The 19666-nt window shown below is 45.5% G+C and overlaps 1 protein-coding gene and 1 pseudogene across 1 annotated transcript; both read left to right on the plus strand.

The window, feature by feature from the left end:
* The first annotated feature begins 2204 nt into the window (after positions 1-2204).
* Positions 2205-4316, plus strand: LOC119275251 (annotated as a pseudogene).
* Positions 4317-5111: 795 nt separating this feature from the next.
* On the plus strand, positions 5112-6958 carry LOC119275250 (UDP-glycosyltransferase 73C5-like). Its single transcript, XM_037556055.1, has one exon. It carries the CDS (start codon positions 5172-5174, stop codon positions 6744-6746), a length of 1575 nt encoding a protein of 524 aa, XP_037411952.1. The 5' UTR covers positions 5112-5171; the 3' UTR covers positions 6747-6958.
* The last annotated feature ends 12708 nt before the right edge of the window (positions 6959-19666 follow it).

The raw sequence follows: 19666 nt of genomic DNA on the forward strand, positions 1-19666 counted from the left end.
GATGAATTTCTCGGACGCCCGGACGCGCCAGCAGGCGCGGGACCTCGTGCCTCCGTCGTGGCTAATCACCAACGAGGACCACCGCATTAAGCATAGGCGGGAGCGCCGCCTCCTCATTGTCGAGGCGGATGAGTACGCCATGACGGGGTGGTGCCAGCACTTCTCGGAGGATGTCGCTGCCGAGAACGACTTCTGGGTGTAGAGGAGGGCGCAGCGAGCCGCAGAACAAGCGGGCAGGCGTGCGCGGAAGGCACTGGCGATAGCACAGTGCGAACTGGGATCGGCGTCGATCTTTGACGACAATGATCCTCGGTGGAATGACACGTTTCTGCCGTCAAACTACACCACCGAGGAGGACGACAATGAGGAGTAGTTTCTAGTATATTTGCATCGTAGTAACGTTTTTATCTATTTTTATTATTTGTATCGTATGGACTAGTTTGTGGTGTTGGGCTTGAACTAGCCTATTTGTATCGTATGGATTTTATCTATATGTTGATTTTTTTTATGTATATGCTATTCATATGTGTTGCATGATAGTACCGGTTGCTCGCGCGCTCCTTTTTTTGCAGCGCCTGCTAGAGCTGCTCGCGCGGGCCAAATTTTGCAGGGGCGCTAGAGCCAGCGCCCTGCTTCGCTAGAAAAAACACTATTTCGGCGCTGTAAAATAGTTTTAGCGTGCCGTGCGGTTGAGCGCCTATTCCAGATGCTCTGAGTACTCCTCCTACAGATCACTTCCACTTTTCAGGTGGCGACAAGTGGCGCGCTGCATGTCCGCCATTTGTCTCAACCTGGGAGTTTTTCCTTTTTCGTAGACCCGTTTATTCAAAACGATTTATCTCTTAAACTGTACGTTCAAATCTTGAATTATTTTCACCGGTGGATTCCTCTGGTCGAGATCTTCAAAATTAGATCCCATATAGATAGATTTTGATGAACTTTTTTCACATAAAATAGACCAAAAAATCGAACCGGAAGCACGTTTTTTTTTCTTTCCGAAAGCCGTTTCCGAGAGGCACGACCATGCCTCTCGCGAAAGCAAAATCATGCTTCTCACGAAAGAATAAAGAAAATAAAAACACCTTTTTTTTTGTTTCCGAGAGGCACAGCCATAGCTCTCGCGGTAGCAAAACCATCTCTCTCGTGAAAGCAAAATCATGTCTCTTATAGAAGAAGAAAAAAAAGAAAGAAAAAACGCATTTTTTCGTTCCCGAGTGGCAAGTGCCTCAAGTTCAGTTCCAGACGGCCAACGACCCATGTGGAAATTCATTTGCTCTGCTGAAGTCCCGCCTATAGTTCGAAACTTTGCTTGGCGAATTGTTTTGGATTCCCTTCCAACCTGGCAAAACAAACACAAACGAGCACTCGAGACTACTAGTATGTGTCCAGTATGTGGTATAGAACCCGAGGATAATTTTCATCCCTTCTACAGATGCCCAAGAGGCCGTGAACTCTGGAAGTACATGTCAGAAGTACGGCACCTACCGGCTGTGGATCAGGTCAAGCATACTGGGAAGGAATGGCTATTTCATATATTGGAACCCTTATCTGTGATTGAGAGAAGCAGGCTGCTCATGACTCTATGGCGTTGTTGGTTCATACAGAATGAGATAGTTCATCTAAAGAAGCCACCCCCACTTGCCATGCACCATAAACTAAAATTTTAACATATTACAAAACGGAGAATTAAGAAACTATACTTGCCATGCATCATAAACTAAAATTGCTATGATACATGCACTTAAAATTACCATGGTTCAATAAAAAAATATTTTTATGGTCAAAGTACTAGAATTGCCATCATCAAAAAACTAAAATTGTCATGATCTATAAACTAAAATTGCCACATGACAACTTTATTTTAAGCACTATGGCAACTATAGTGTAAACATCATGGCAATTTCTGGGCAAAAAAAAAATTCATTGAAACATATCAATATGGGGTCTAGTTTTGAAGATTTCGTTGAGACGGATTTAATGGTGAAAACGGATTTTTAGTTCGCTTTTTTATTTAGGAGATAAAACATTTTAAAGCCGAAAACTAAAAAGATGTCTGCTAATGTCATCTATTCATACGTGGCAAAATGAATGATGATGAAGACGTGTGAGTGACCTGCAAACGCCCACCCGTATGGGCGATAGTTTTTCCGTTTAAAAAATGGTCAAAACAGTGATTTCGGCCTCGAGAGGTTGATTACCAAAGACTAGTCCTGGTGTTGCCGCTTTTCACTTTCCCCCTCCCCCCTCTCATCGGGTCTGGACTCTGGAGAGGAGACGAGATTCGCCGGCGATGGCAGAGGAGTCGTGGGAGGAGGGTCGGGGGTTGGACTTCCTCGAGAGCCTGGGCCCGGACATCTCCGCCACCGTCTTCAGCCTGCTCGACGACCCCGCCGACCTCGCGCGCGCCACCACCGTCTCCCGCTCCTGGCGCCGATTCGGTACGCCCGAATTCCCTGGATCTGCCTCCACATGCCTATGCATCCATCTATGTCGATTCTAGCCTAGGTAGGTACTTAACTAATCAGCGACCCATTCCATGCAGAAATTCCATAATCGATTTCACGACCATGTCACCCAAATAGGCCGCTTACAGAACTATCTCAATTGTTGCTGTTATTATGCTGCCTTGTGTTCGTTTTTCTGTTCACTGATAACCACCCACCCCAATCCTCACAACGTCCCAACTGAATACTGAATGTCTGAATTGGACCTGCCATTATGCTCACTGGCTTATACTGATATATAGCTCTGTCACTGAATCGGATTATTGCTGCTATGCTAGCTGGTGTTTGTTTTTTCATTGTCAGTGACAAACTAACCACAAGGTTCAGGCCAGCTGAATTTGAATCTTTTTATGCAGTTATTGCAAACCAGTTCAGCAAGATCCTGTGCCTGCGGGTTTATCCGGAGGTGTCCAACTTCACACGTGTTGAGTTGAGCAGCATCAGCAGTGCACACCGAAATGCTGGATCAAGTGCTTGTGCTGGGCTGGAGAAGCTCGGGAGGGATCATAGGGTGTATATGCATCTTAGCCATGGCCTTCTCTCGCCGTACGACCCCAAGGATTGCATCAGTCACTGCATGGGCGCATCCAGCACTGATCGTTTCCCTGAGGAGGCCATAGAAAATACCATTGAACCGGTTGATCGTGAGGAGAGTAAACTGTCTTATTGGTCGAGTGGTGGCCAGAAAGATCCTGCTGTGCCAGAATGCCTGATATATAGCCTTCAGTCAGAGCTGTGTCTTGTTGATGAAATCAGGATACGGCCATTAAAAGGTTTGGCGCCTAAGACTTGATTCAGCCTTCTTTCTGTATGCAAAAGGTGCCTTCTGCGTTAATACTCTTCACCGTGCAGCATTTTTTCGATATGGTCATCCGATATATTCAGCAAAACACGTCCGGTTCCGCTTGGGCTATCTAAAACCACCCCACTGGTCTGAAACACATGTATATGTTGAAAGTGATGCGGAGCTGATTGATGATAGCAACTATATCTGGACGTACACATCTCCAGAATTTCCAATGCTACAGGTCAGTTGAATACATATTCCTAGCTGTGTTTCTTGTCTGTGTAATAAACATAAAATTTAGATATTTCAAAGTAACATGAGGCGTGATATTCCAGGAAAATGTGATGCAGTCTTTTAAGCTACCACACTCAGTTCTATGTATTGGTGGAGTGGTGAAGATTGAGCTTCTTGGCAGGGTCCACAAGGACACGTTTGATGGTCGGTACTACATATGGTGAGCTTTCGAGCACTTGTAGACACACTGCATTTAGTTCATATGATCATCTCTTCCTGTTACACTGATATATTGGCTATGCACTTTGTCCCAGTGTGTCTCATGTCCAACTAGTCGGGAAGCCACTGTCAGAAGATTTTGGGGTCGCCCCGAGCAAAAATGATGTAGTTCTCAGTTACTATCTGGATTATCGTAGATTCGGGGGACGATCACAGCAAAGTACATGACTTTGCGATGAGGATCTGGCACTTCGGTATGTCTTGAGGGATAGGAGAACTGAACCATGAGTGTTAGCACGCTGTCCTGTGGGTACATAAAAGAGATGCAACAGAGGAGAAGCTTCCATACAAGTGAAGCATATCTCGTCGAGCTCGTGTCTATCGGTTTCGAATAAAAGAAGTCCTTTGTGATCCTGTGGGAAACTGAAAATGTATTTGTTTGTGTAACTGACAAGGACAAAAGAGACGCATGATTGACTCGCTTGTTATAAAATCACTGCTAATATTATTAAGATCGAGTGAGTCCATCTACGAATGAATGAATATAAACATCTTGAACCTATTTGGAAGAAGGAATGAATCTGGAGCCTTGAGGTACTATCAATGTACATTACATACATTTTGTACTAAAGTTAGTACAAAATTGAGTCATCTATTTTGGAACGGAGGGAGTAGAAAATATAACTTGCACTTGTTAGAAAACCGATCTACTCTCTCGCTAATTGGATGTAATAAGGTCTTGTATTATTGGAGGGAGAGGCGTAAAATTTAGGTGTGCCCATCACAACCACTTTATGGAGGAAAAACTTATGTATTGTGGCAGCCAAACCTAAAATTCTATTCTGAAAGCTACATTATTGGTTAGCCCTTAGTAGTGTCCGCAGGAGAATTGCTGAACCAAAGCGTGCTTGGAAGCCAGCCTTGGACGGTTCGACCTAGGCTGTGTCTGTTCTTGAACACCACGAGGCACCTTGGCTCCTGCTAGGTGGATTGGCGCACATGTCGCCATCATTCCCGCCGACAGCTTGCCAAAAACTTCTCGGTACACACGACGAAACTTTGGACTGATCGGTCTCGCGCAGGTGCAGATGCAGGTCCCGCCTGCCGCGGGCGCCGCACTGACTTAGAAAATTCATAGCCCTACCGTCGCCATGCCTAGCAGATCAATCACTGGTGCCCACGATCGTATTTTTTTTTACCACGCATTGCTTCCTATCACGTCCCGTTCATTGACAAAGTGACAATCTCCACCGGCTTAAAATTTGATCCATTCATCGCGTTTTCCCCACGTCACGTCACCATGAACGTCACCCAGCATGATATAGCCTCAAACATCGGCCCTGTAGGCGCACCATTGACCGGGGTGTTGGTGTGTGGTCACACACTCGCACTGACTAACCAGCTAGATTCGGATCGAGCTGCCATTGATGGCGATCTGGGAGGAGCTGCACTTCGTGCTGGTGCCGCTGGTGGCGCAGGGCCACATCATCCCCACGGTGGACGTGGCGCGCCTCCTCGCCGCGCGCGGGCCAAGGGTCACCGTGGTCACCACGCCCGTCAACGCCGCGCGCAACAGGGCCACCGTCGACGGCGCCAGGAGGGCCGGTCTCCCCGTCGAGTTCGTCGAGCTCCCCTTCCCCTGCGCGCAGCTCGGCCTGCCCGAGGGGGTGGAGGCCATCGACCAGATGGCGGGGCTCGAGCCGGCCATGTACCTCAGGTTCTTCCAGGCCATATGGAAGATCGCCGAGCCGCTGGAGGAGTACCTCCTGGCGCTGCCGCGCCGGCCGGTCTGCCTCGTCGCCGACGCGTGCAACCCGTGGACGGCGCCCGTGTGCGAACGCCTCGGCATCCCCAGGCTGGTGATGCACTGCCCCTCCGCCTACTTCCAGCTCGCCGTGCACCGCCTGTCGGCGCACGGCGTGTACGACCGCGTCGGGGACGACGTGACGGCGCCGTTCGAGGTGCCGGACTTCCCGGTGCGCGCCGCCGGCAACACGGCCACGCTCCGGGGGTTCTTCCAGTACCCCGGCGTGGAGAAGGAGTACCGTGAAGCGCTGGACGCCGAGGCCACCGCCGACGGCCTGCTGTTCAACACGTTCCGCGGCATCGAGGGCGTCTTCGTGGACGCGTACGCGGCGGCCCTCGGCAAGAGGACGTGGGCCGTCGGGCCGACCTGCGCCTCCAGCAGCATGGCCAACGACGCCGACGCCAAGGCCAGCCGCGGCAACCGCGCCGACGTCGACGCCGGGCACATCGTCTCGTGGCTCGACGCCCGGCCGCCGGCGTCCGTGCTGTACGTCAGCTTCGGCAGCATCTCGCAGCTGACGGCGAAGCAGCTCGCCGGGCTAGCGGGCAGCCTCGAGGCGTCCGGGCGGCCGTTCGTGTGGGCGATCAAGGAGGCCAAGGCGGACGCCGCCGTTCGGGCGCTGCTCGACGGCGAGGGGTTCGAGGCGCGCGTCAAGGACAGGGGCCTCCTCGTGCGCGGGTGGGCGCCGCAGGTGACCATCCTCTCGCACCCGGCGGTGGGCGGCTTCCTGACGCACTGCGGCTGGAACGCGACGCTGGAGGCCGTCTCCTACGGCGTGCCGGCTCTGACGTGGCCCACCATCGCCGACCAGTTCTGCAGCGAGCAGCTGCTCGTGGACGTGCTCGGCGTGGGCGTCAGGTCCGGCGTCAAGATCCCCGCCATGTACCTCCCGAAAGAGGCCGAGGGGGTTCAGGTGACGAGCGGCGACGTGGAGAAGGCGATCGCGGAGTTGATGGGCGGCGGGGCGGAGGGGTCGGCGAGGAGGGTCAGGGCCAACGAGGTCGCCGCGGAGGCGAGGGCGGCCATGGAGGACGGCGGGTCGTCGCACTCCGACCTGACGGACATGATCCGCTATGTCACGGAGCTGTCGAAGCAGAGAAGCCACGAGAGATCGACGGCCCTGCCTTCCGAGCTCGGAGAGAAGAACGAACAGGATGCTGTGCTGTCAGTGCAAATGGCGCAAGTTAGCATTTAGGATCGGATCTTCTGTTTCCCGGAATAAGTTCAGCGTTGGATCATGTTGTATACGCAATATAAAACGCGATTGATGATCAGTTTTGCTAGAACTCATCTAGATGAGATATAATTTGGTCTCATTCACCTTTTATAGCCATCGGATGTGATGCTATAAGATGCGTGTGTGCTGACGTAGGCTGTATCTCTTCTTGTTTTCAAAGTGAATGAGACCAAATTATATCTCATCTAGATGAGTTCTAGGTACTTCCATTGATGATTGATCATGCTGTCTGTATATAATTGCACGCGAACGAAATGTCTATCTCTTCGGTTCATGAATGAACAAATCACATAGTAGAATAAAATTGTCCTCGCCACAACTTTATGTTCACGTGGTAGAGAATGGCTTCAGGGTCACATGTCAGCTAGCAATGTACTATGTGATTTTTCCACCTTTTCTAGGAGTATTTTCCATCTTTATTTGGGCATTGATGTCCGTTGATGTGCACATGAAGCAATTCGTTTCTTACAGCTTCCCACCAACGAGATTAGCATGCTTTGACATGCGATGGCCTAATTAATCTCATGCGATGACATGAGATTAGCATGCTTTGACATGCGATGGCCTATGTCACGGAGCTGTCGACGAAGAGAAGCCACGGGAGGGACGGGAGCTCGACGGCCCTGCCTTGCGAGCTCGGAGAGAAGAACGAACAGGATGCTGTGCTGTCAGTGCAAATGACGCAAGTTAGCATTTAGGATCTTCCGTTTCCCGGAATAATAAGTTCAACGTTGGATCATGTTGTATACGCAAATATAAAACGCAATTGATGATTGATCCTGTTCTCTGTACATAACTGCACTGGAACGGAATGTCTATCTCTTCATTTCATGAATGAACAAATCACATAGAATAAAATTGTCCTAGCCACAACTTATGTTCACTTGGTAGAATGGCTTCAGGGTCACATGTCAGCTAAGCAATGTATTTTTTGTGTATGTGTGTGTGAAAAACTTAGCACTGTATTTTCCATCTTTATCTGGGCATTGATGTCCGTTGATGTGCTCATGTGCACATGAAGCAATTCGTTTCTTAGAGCTTCCCATCAACGAGATTAGCCTGCTTTGACATGTCATGGCCTAATTAATCTCACGTCAAAAGTATCTAAGTTATCAGATCTACCGTGCTATTTATAGAGAAGTTAACCGGGGCTATGTTTCAACACCTCCCTCCCCGGTCAAAAGTTACCATGTTTTTGTGTGTAAGTTATTTTGGTCTGTGGCGTGCAGATTATCATACTATTTACACAGAAATTATCGGTATATTTTAACAATAATTCTGCATAGATAATAGGTTACCTTGATATTTGTATGTAAGTTTACACGCCCGTGGTGCGTAAATAACCATGCTATTTAGACAGAAAGTTATCAATGTATGTTTTAGCAACAAAAAAATGTCGGGTCAAACAGTAGAGTACATATTTGATTGGTTAGTCTTGATAGTGTTGTATTGACTTAAGTCCCACCTCTAGCGGTGGTCCGCCACCTCTTCCCTTTTTGACATCTTTTATAGTTGCCAACACGATGTTAATGACGTGCTTAAAAAAATTGACACACGGTAGTAAGTAAACGTTGATGATGCTTTAGAGCATGGTTAATAGTATAGCCAGCTGCTGGCTATAAGCCAGTGCCATGTCATCTACAACCCATCTTATAGCCAACATGTATAATAGTAGATCAAAAGAGTGTACTACTTTTTCATTATGTGGCCCACCTTTCATTCTCACAAAGTGCCTAGGAGCACGTGCTAGAGCTGGCTCTTCACGAAGAGCCCGCTTACCTTCTCTCTCCTTTTCTCTTTCCTCCAACTAAGCAAAAATATACTAGTTTATTCCATATAGCCTGCTGACTCATCTCTATTATACTTGCTCTTAGGGAAGCTCAAGAAAACAACCTTTTATACTAGTGTATGTAGTAAACAAAAGAGTTAGTTTTCATCTTCTAGTAAAAAAGGGTTAAAAAACTTGATTTTCTATGATGAACAAGAACCAATTTAGTCCCCACTGTTTAGTGCCTGTTACAGAACCGGCACTTTACGAACCGGTGTTATAGCCCGGTTCTGCACTAGTGCAAAAATGATATCATGCTAGCGAAGAGAGAAGAAAACCACTATATTTTTGATAATGCGGTTAAAAGAAAGATCAACTGGATAGTTTTTCTGTTAGTGGGCAACAACTACCACGTGGCGCAGTTGGACATAACTCGATCCACTCGTATTTGAAACCTGGTGTTGTGCTTTATTTTTCTTTCCTGGCATACTAAAAAAAATGTTTACAAGTGTTGAACAAAAAGTAAACCAATGAAAATCGACAAAGCAACAAATAAAAACAAAGAAAAAAACTAAAACAGAAGAAAGCCAATGCAAAAGAATGGAAATAAAAAATAAAACAAATCAAAATATAAAAAACCAAATAAAAAAGGAAAATAAAAAGACAAATCAAAAAAGAAAAACCCAAATCCAAAAATAAAATGAAAAGCGAAGAAACCCAAATCAAAATATAGAAACCCGAGATGGAAACAAATGAAAACAAAGAAAAAGGAAGAAAGAAAGAAATGCAAAAAATCAATGAAACATAGAAGTAAACTAAGAAAAATAAAGTGAAAAGAAAGAAAATAAAAGGCCAACAAAAACTGTGAAAGAAAGAAAGAAACTGATGAAAAAACAAAGAAAAACATAAAATGAAAGAATAACAGGTAGAAAACAAAAGAAAATCGACAAATCCCCCAAAAACCCGATAATAACCAATAGACATAATAGAAACAACGCCCTGAAAAATCACAAATTGCACCCGCAGCAACCCATAATCGGCGAGGCAGTAACACCCGATGAGGAAATAAACCTTAAGGCAAGCCGGATGGTGGCGTCGCACTAAGTGTCAGTTCGTTTGGCAACTTACAAAAGAAGCCACCGTCTCCCCAACTTTTCTCATAAGTTAGGTCTCTTATTTATTAGGCCTTCGAAAAGAATTATGGAATAACTAATTTAGAAATCTTAACAAATTTAGAGGGCGATTTATTAGGCCTTCAAAAAGACAACTCATTTTTTAAGCCGCCCATAGAAACTAGCCCTAAGCGAGATATAGTCGCTGTGTGGTCATGTTTGCGGCGCTACTATTTCTCGCCTGCTGCACGTTGAATGATACGCTAGTCTCAAGTGCAACCTCAATGGGTCGGGCTAGCACGGTTGGAGTTGCTCTCGAGCACATGATTTTTCCTTTTTTTTACTACTTTTGCTGATATTTTATAATAGAAACGTGTCCTTAATTTTTTTAAATATCCATCATGCATTAAAAAATATCTATACAATATAAAAAAATCATGTAATTTTGTGAGAAGAACTCCATATTATATTGAAAATTAGTAGTGGTACAACGCAACCCCAGAAAAATAAAAAAATTACAAATAGCACCCTGGGGAACCAATCTAGCCACACCACCAATGTGGGATGAGGGCTCGCCGCCGTCGCCACTCTCTGCCGGAGCCGGCGAAACCCTTGGTTGTGCGCAAGGATTAATGATGACGGGAAAGTCGCCATCCTCAGTCCTGAGAGACCAGCATGCCGGAGATAAGCCAGATTGGAACTGCGCCACATGCTGCGCCAGATTGGAATTTGAAAAAAAACAGTGCTTATACAATGTAAAGATAATATTTTCCTCATTTCAGGAAAAATGTTCATGAATTTTGAAATGTTTGCAATCAAAAAAAATATGTAATAAAAAAGTATATTTACACAATGTAAAAAGTTTATACAATGCATACAAATGTTTATACAATGTTAAAGTTTCTTTTAATGTTTATACAACGTTAAAAAAATATTTATATAATTCAAAAAATAGTTCATACGATTCAAGAAAACGTACGCAACATTTTGAAAAAAATTAAGCATGTAAAAAACTGTTTATGACATTTTAAAATGAATGTGTAATGTAAAAAAATGTTCCTGTAACTAGAAAAAGTTTAGTACCATTAATAGATGTATTCTAAATTTTAGAAAAATAAATACATTTCAAAATAAATGACAATATCTATACAATGTATAACTATGTTCGGGTAGTTAGTTTGCTTTTTCATATGTCTCAAAAAATATTTCAACATGTATTTAATATTTTTAACACATAATGGAAACAATGTTCAAAACATGTATTTGAAAAAATGTTAACCATCCATTTGAATACACTCAACGTGTATAAATAAAATTTGATGCATGTATAAAAAATGTACAATGTGGATTTAAAATAGTAGACATCTCATACAAAAGAAAAAAACAGAGATTTTTTGTGAAAAACATTAGAAAGAAGCAAAGAAGCCAAAGAAAAAAACCCAAAGAAAACTGATAAAAACAGTGAAACCCAGGAGGAAAAACACATTAAAAAGAAAATAAAACTCCCGCTAGACCTAGCTACACTACTGGGACGGCCACCAGCCCCGTGGTGAGAAATAAGCCCCTGGCGGTGTTGGCGCCTGAGGCCCAGCATGCATGCGTGGATGGCGAAGTCTGACTACGTCGATTGCATCGGTCCCTGGTGCCAGCGAAGGTGCGAACTTTTGCCTGGCGACTCGCGAAAAATTCGACCAAGGGCGGAAGTTTTCTCCGGGGTCACATTGCAGAATCTGACACATCATCCATGCGTGAAGGTTTTCTCGCTTGCCTCAGATTTATATCTTCATCGGGTACGAATTGCAACGGATTGGATGGATACAGTTTCTCATCTGAAGGAAGCTTTCCTTGGACCATCATCATCCATGACTATCAGAGATATTCAAGCAAGGCAGAGGCAGTTTGTAAGCACGGAAGTAGTGCATGAAATTCGAGAAGCAAACTTTGAAGCACATGACTTTGCGAAGGCTGCAGTTTCTCTAGCTGTAGGCCGACGCATTTGGTTATCCTTCACTCTTGAGTTTTTTTTTCTGTAACAGACATTATTGAGTCATAATAAGGTGTGGAGTTCTAATTTTTTCTTTTTACCGCCGAATCCTATAAAAAAAGAAATAATAGTAGCAAGATTGTACAGGCTGTGATCCCGAAAAGAAAAGTTAGTCTCGTCAAAGATCATGTGGCGTGATATGATTATGCGACAACAGGATATTTCCATGCATAAGTCAGTACCCGGTTGAATTTATATGTTATGCTTCCTCCTTTCTAAGGTACTGGGCAGGTCTCTAAGACCAAGGCGGAAGAGTGATGATGGATCTATGTGCAGCACGACTACAACAAGAGGCGCTGGCGATGCATGCTGCCCCTGGAGCCAACGCAAGGAGGGTGCCCCTCATGTTGAGGGACACAGAAGCCAGACAGAAATGGAGGCGACCGATGCATGCACCTAGAAGTGTGATGACACCTCAATCTTCCCTACAATGAAGATGGCCACACACAGGAAGTGAAGCAAGTCTACAATCTATAGGAAACATATGATATTCACTTAGAAGTAGTGGAAGTACTATTGGCGATTTCGAAGGAACTAACTGTGTATCATGCCTTAAACTTAGTGTATGAACGAATGAAGCAGTAAACAAACTTATGTTCTGTTGAAGTAAAAATATTTTTATCATGGAAACATTTCTATTTGATGGAAGCGAAAAAAATTGTGGATGGAAGCAAAGTTTATATTGTGTTGGAAACAAAATCTTGATGTGAATTCTTGTTTCATGGAAGCAAAGTGCTTGGACATAATTCTTTGTTACATCAAAACAAATTCCAATTGCGACAGCAGCAAATTATCTCATCGGTGGAAGCAAAAATTTGTTGTGTTGAAAACAAAATAAAATTTTACATGGGATTAATTTTTTAATTACATCGAAGAAAATTTGTAGTACAGTAGCAGAAAGTTTTACTAATATGTAGAATAAAAGTTGAACAACGTTTCTCGAAATAAGCAAGTATACGAAGCATTATCAAATCGTTGGAGACCATCCAGATCCAAAATGAATCTGTGTCCTTGTAACATATTGTTAGTTGATTCATTAAGTATTTAACAAAAAATTCGCCAAGAAGATTGATGCAAATATGTATCGTGTAAGAAACATGCTATAGGAACACATGATGCACTATAATATTGACAAGTTGTTCCTGAATGAAGCAAATATGTAAACTGTTGGAAGCATGGAATACGAATGTATGAAGCGTTTTTATTTTTCGAGTCAATTACACCGGTGGTGTTAGAACTTGGCGTAAATGTTCACTTTCGTGCTAGAAGTTGCGGTGTACATTGGCTTGGGCGTGCAAATACAATGCATATCCCGTTTTGTATACCTTATCTGTGCTGACTAGGCGCGTGGGGGTGCGCTGTCAGCCAGTGAACCAGGAATAATGTTTTTTTAAACCCCCTCAAAAAATATAATTTTGACAAAAAAGGCCATATCCGTAAATGTTCACTTTGGTGCTAGAAGTTGCGGTGTACATTGAAGTGGTGCAACAACTTGGCTTGGATGGACTCAAAAAAAAACTTGGCTTGGGTGTGCAAATACAGTGCATATCCCGTTTTGTATACCTTATCTGTGCTGACTAGGCGCGTGGGGGTGCGCTGTCAGCCAGTGAACCAGGAAGAATGTTTTTTTAAACCCCCTCAAAAAATATAATTTTGACAAGCGTTTTTATTTTTCGAGTCAATTACACCGGTGGTGTTAGAACTTGGCGTAAATGTTCACTTTGGTGCTAGAAGTTGCGGTGTACATTGGCTTGGGCGTGCAAATACAATGCATATCCCGTTTTGTATACCTTATCTGTGCTGACTAGGCGCGTGGGGGTGCGCAGCCAGTGAACCAGGAAGAATGTTTTTTTTAAATCCCCTCAAAAAATATAATTTTGACAAAAAAGGCCATATGGATCTGTATTTTTTTCTTCTCTACTATGCCCAGTGGGCCCCGCCTGTAAATATTAACAGAAATAGATTTCTAGCAGGTTTCGAACCCGCGGCCACAGGCTACCAAACCAACAGGATAACCACTCCACCCCACGCGTTGATTTGTAAACAGTGATAACGACAAAGTAAATATTTAGTAATGACGCTTATGGAGCTTAAATGGGCTGCAGATATTGCAGCCCATTTTGCACAAGCAATATTTATAAGATACTTTAAAACGCAAGTAATAAAAATTAGGTTCTAATATTTGTGTGTTATCAATACTATGTAAATAAAAACAATGAAATATGTACCCATGTATATATAAAATATTTAGCCAATACAATGTTTAATGAATTGTCAGGACCCCGACTCGATGTCACATCGATCTAGCCTGTAGCACCTCATATCACTTTGCGGCCTCACGCACGGTATCCCCACGGGTGTCGCCTTACCTTTGCCCGGGACCGTTTGCGCCTTTTGGCTCACGTATATGATGGTGTCGCTAGCATCCGTATGATAAGGAGCCCGGGCTGACATGACTAGTCGTAAACCCAAAGTGGCACAGACCTACAGGGACAGACATCCATGACCCAGCATCGAACGTGTCGGTCATCAGCGAGTGAATCCAGGTTGTAGCACTGGGCTAGCAGGACTCCGGTGAACCGGGCTGTAGCGGGCTAACAGGACTCCGGTATTCATCGCGTGACATTTCCCCGAAGGGACAGACACAGGAACGAAGAAGGACACATGCCGGCCAGCCTAAGTGTTCCGGAGCAGTAGCAAGCTACCATGGCTCAGTGGAAACACTAGGAGACATTTCCCGGTAAGAGAGGCTACTAAAGATAAACAACTAGATGGTCAGATCCCACACATACCAAGCATTTCAATAACATACACACAATATGCTCGATATGTGCAAATACAACATGGCATCACAACATGACTCTACAAATCAAGTATTTTAATCAATAGGCTCCGAGGAGCGAGACATTACAAACATGGGTCTCATAACCCAACAATCAGAGCATACAAGTCAAAGCACAAGCGGAAGCTATCATGTCTGAGTACAGACATCTATAAATGAAAAAGGCTGAGAAGCCTGACTATCTATCAGATCCTGCCGAGGGCACAAGATCGTAGCTGAGGTATCAAGCTAAACGTCGAAGTCCACGTGGAACTACTAGTGAGACTGAAGTCTCTCTGCAAAAACATAAAATAGGCAAACGTGAGTACAAATGTACCCAGCAAGACTTACATCAGAGCTAACTACATATGCATCATTTTCAACAAGGGGATGGTGGGGTTTAACTGCAGCAAGCCAGCTTTGACTCGGTGGCTATCCTAAACTACGACTGCAAGCGACTCTTTTGAGGTGGCGCACACGAGTCCACATATTCACCATATCAATACACCACTATGGATCCGCTCCCGTCTCCCTACGAGAACGCCATCCATAGCACTCACGCTTATCTTGCGTATTTTAGGGTATCCACTTTCACTTGTCTATGAACTGATATAAGCAACCCAGAAGTCCTTTACCGCGGACACGGCTATTCGAATAGATGATGTTAACCCTGCAGGGGTGTACTTCTTCATACATGTTTCCACCACTTAGCGTCTGCACACGACATGTGCTCGGCAGACTTCAAGCGAAAGCCGACGTGGGTGTAGACCACGACCTACCTAAACACATAAGTCTCTAGTCCAGGTTTATCGCCTATTCGGGTTCCATCCATGAGGAGATCCGGCCGGAGTTTCGCTCACAGCCCCAAACGATGTGAACAGGGTTCCGTGACACCAAACGGGCGCCCGGTATACCCGGCCACGTGCCTACCGCATCACAGCCCACCCCTACGGTCAGCGCTGTCCACGGCCTCCAGCATACTACAAACACCAGAAACTACTTGCAACTCCTGGACAGAGGATGAGGGTGAGTAAGAAGTCGAGCGGGGTCATATTTCAGGGCCCAATGTATGGTAGTAGCTGAATCATGGATCACAAACACAGAACTCAGTTCCTGAGGACGGCTTCAATGAGACAACCCACCATGTACTCCTACATGGCCTCTCACTGCTACCTTTACCAAATCGTGTTCACACACTTAGCTCACACACAGTAGGACATGTTCACACACCTCTGATTCATCCCGGATGAATCAGACCTGACACAACTCTAAGCAGTAGCAGGCATGACAAACAAGCATGAATGAGTAGGCACAACAGGGCTCAAACAACTCCTACTCATGCTAGTGGGTTTCATCTATTTACTGTGGCAATGACAGGTCATGCAGAGGATAAAGGGGTTCAGCTACCGCAGCAAGTAACAGATGAATCGGTGTTGTCCTAATGCAATAAAAGAGAGCAGGAGCGAGAGAGTAGGATTGTATCGGAATGAACAAGGGGGTTTTGCTTGCCTGGCACTTCTGAAGATAACATTGAGTCTTCATCAGTGTCAACGATCACATGATCGGTATCACGTCTATCGAGAGGGGACAAATACCGGCAACACAGAAAGGAACACAATCAATGCAATGCACAATATGATGCATGCTCATGACATGGCAATATGAATGTGTTTTGAGCTAATGCAACTAGCAACAGATTAAATGAAGTTGGTTTGAATATAAAATTCAAATTCAAACTCCATATGTGATTATTCAAATGCCATTTATTGGTTTTGTCCAAAACAGAGGACAAACATTGTTCAAACATGCATGAAAATGGTACAGATGGATTCCTTGAATTTTTCTGATAATTTTTCATATATAATTTATTTAATTTGGAGTTACGGTTGAATTTCTATGAATTTTAGAAGTTTTAGGCATTTTCTGGAATTTCCTGAATATTTAGAATTAAAAATAATTCCAGAAAATGAATTATGGCGTCAGCATGACCTCATGCTGACCTCAGCAGGTCAACGGGCGGTCCAGGTCAAACCTGACGTGTGGGGTCCACACGTCAGTGACTCAGGGGCTAATCCCGCGTTGACCCGGGCTTTGACCCGCTACGGGGCCCACTGTCAGTGTCACGGGGTTAGTTTAACAGGGTCATTAGTGCTAATTAGGCGTGCCACGTCGGCAGTCGCCGGCGACGACCACGGCCGACAGCGGAGGTGCACCGTGCGCTCGCTACGGAGCACCATTTGACGTGCGGTTTGCTCCTACGGGTTCCTGGGAGGAAGGCGCATCTAAAGAGGCAAGTGACAGCAGCTGGGGTGGCCGGAGCTGCCGGCGGCGAGCTCCTTTGCGGCTGCCGGAGTTCGGGCAATCTCGGGGTCGGGGTTAGGGAGCACGGCAGGAGGAGCTGGGGCGTGCTACGGACTCCTGAGATCACGGTGAGCACGTCAGTGGGCTCGGATACGAGCTGGGGTGGCTGTGGCCACGGCCACGCCATGGCCGGCGGCGAGAAGCTCTCGGCCGCGGTGGGAGATGGGGCTAGGGGGCGAGAATGGAGGGGGCGAGCACAGGAGAGGCAGCGGAGGCTCACAGCGGATCCATTCGAGGCGGAGACGAGGCCGGGGATGGTCCGGAGCCGGCGAATCGAGCGGCGGCGAGTTCCGGTGGCCGAGGAGGGGAACGGCGACGTGGGCGGCGATGCAGGGCTCCCGGCGTCACATGAGTTGGTGGGGACGAAGAGGAAGGCGCGGCGGTTCCTCTGGAAGCATCGCCGAGGCGAGGGGTGGACACTGGCCGCGGTGGAGCTCGTCGGTGCTCTCGGGTGCTCGTGGTCGATCGTGAGAGAGAGAGAGCAGAGGGGATAGGGACGGAGGGAGAGATACGGGAGAGTGAGAGAGTTCGTGGGGGCCGCGTGGCGTCTCCAGGGAGTAGTGGAGGCAAGCAGGGAGGCAGGAGGTGGCCGAAGCAGGGAGGAGGTGGCCGGGGCGCGTGGCCGCGCGCGCCGGGCGCGTGCCCGTCCTCCTGGCAGAGGAGGAAGGCGACAGGGGAGGGAGGCGGCGGTGGGCTGGGCCAGCGGGAGGAGCTGGCCAGCTGGGCCGGCTACAGGTAAGTGGCCCAGGTAGTCTCTCTCTCTCTCTTTCTTTTTCTGTTTTTATTTATTGTTTTCTATTTTGTTCTGTTTTGTTTTAGTTTAGTAAAATACTAAACCATTTTAATAAATTCTGTAGTTTATTATGTGGCTTACTAAAATATATACAAAGCCACTCACAAACTTCCAGAATTATTTGGAGTCATATTTAATATATATTAAATATAAATCCAAAGCAAATAGTTATTGGATTAATTCAAATGGCCAAAATAAATATCTCTGTGACTCCAAAAATATTGGTTTAAATTTTACCTCTCACCAATATTTCCATGGAATAACAGGAACATTTTCTTGGACTCATTTGATGAAATTTAAATGTTGGTTATTTTTAGAGGTCTTCTGAGGCTTTGAAAATTCCTCAATTCAATTTCATTTGAATTTAAACATGATGCTCACATGAGGTCTGGCCTAGTGCATTACCAGAAGCTAGGGATGTGACAACTCACCCCCACTAAACAAGAATCTCGTCTCGAGATTCAAGCGTAGGGTAAGATGAAGGGGAAACGCAAACTAGTATAATCTTCACGAACCAGGTTGCACTTCAAATGAACGTTGATTTGAACACCATCATTGTCTTGAAGTCTTGCTCTGAGAAATCCTGCCAACATGACCTGGAGAGAAGGAGACTCTAGAAGGGTCGATCTCCTCGAAGATCGAACAACTCACGGAATGAGACATAGGACCATCTCTCGGGTTGAGACACGAGATACACATCAAGAGGGGTGAAAAGAAACGGATGACGAAGGTTCACTAGGTAGACAACAATTCCACACTTAAGAAGGTGGTAAAATATTGTCCACGTAGCGAGGAGTTTAGTTGCCATGAAACCACGACGAAACATCCTGGAGGAGGGTGATTCGAAGATTATTTCCTTAAGTGGCAAAAAGAATTACCTTTGATTCAGAGATCATTGAAAACTCTTCATACCAGCCTAAGGCAATTCACAACGATCGTTTGGAGGGGGTCGGTAGAATGGCATACTCGGACTTGGATGATGTGGATTACCTTGTTGAAGACAACGTAATGGATGAATTTGCTTACCACCGGAAATGGAAGAGACCCATGGTAGAATGGCACATTGGCGGTGCAAGCTAGGAACAAAATGCAAATGCTGGGAATGATTCTGGTAACTGGGGAAGAACCCAACAACAGAGAGTGAATTCACTGTTTGAAAAGGTCATAGCATTGCCGAGGAAACTGAGAGCAAACCCGGTTAGTGCCGAGGATAACACGTAGCGCTTGTGCGCGCTCTCAAGAACTTGAGCATTTCCACAATCATCAAGATTCTACCAACATCCGTGTCAAGGATTCTGGCAACACAACTTGCTACCATGATGAATGATGATGGAGGATGCAGATGCAAAGGAAGATAACTCTTTCTCAGATTTCACCTTAGCGAGGCCAAGGAGATAAAATCTGGATGATCGACCGAGAGACATTTAGCACTCCGCTTCTAATGTTCTCCTTGATGTGCTAGTGTAATCCAATCATAGAAATGATCTGGTATCTAGAACATCAAGTAAAGGTCGGACTTCGGGAACACAAAAATCCATAGGGGCAACTAGGGGGTAAACCCTACGAAATCCCTATGGGGAGGTGGCCAACTTCATCAATCAAGATATTATAATAACAGGTCTTCCGGCTGGGTGTGTTGGCCACGACATCCACTTTACCGGTTATCGCGCGACCAATATTATAATTCTTGGGAAATATTCCAACCATCATATCTGCCTGAGATTCAGATCTGGTTGGTGTCAGGATATTCCAGACTCATCGAGTCTAGGAAGAAAAACGGAAGTTTGCAACACAAATCGACGAGATGACGTTGCGAGATTCTCGGAAATGAACTACGATAGCAAGCTCCAAAACATGAGCTGGTTCTGCTACAAACATGTGAACACGCTGTCCTAGACAAGCATGGCCATGTAGTAGTCTTATAATAAAACACTACCGAGTTCAGGTGGGGAACCATCAACGAGGGTATCAAAATCCTT

The sequence above is a fragment of the Triticum dicoccoides genome, chromosome 3B, assembly GCF_002162155.2.
Source record: "Triticum dicoccoides isolate Atlit2015 ecotype Zavitan chromosome 3B, WEW_v2.0, whole genome shotgun sequence".
Taxonomy (NCBI): Eukaryota; Viridiplantae; Streptophyta; class Magnoliopsida; order Poales; family Poaceae; genus Triticum; species Triticum dicoccoides.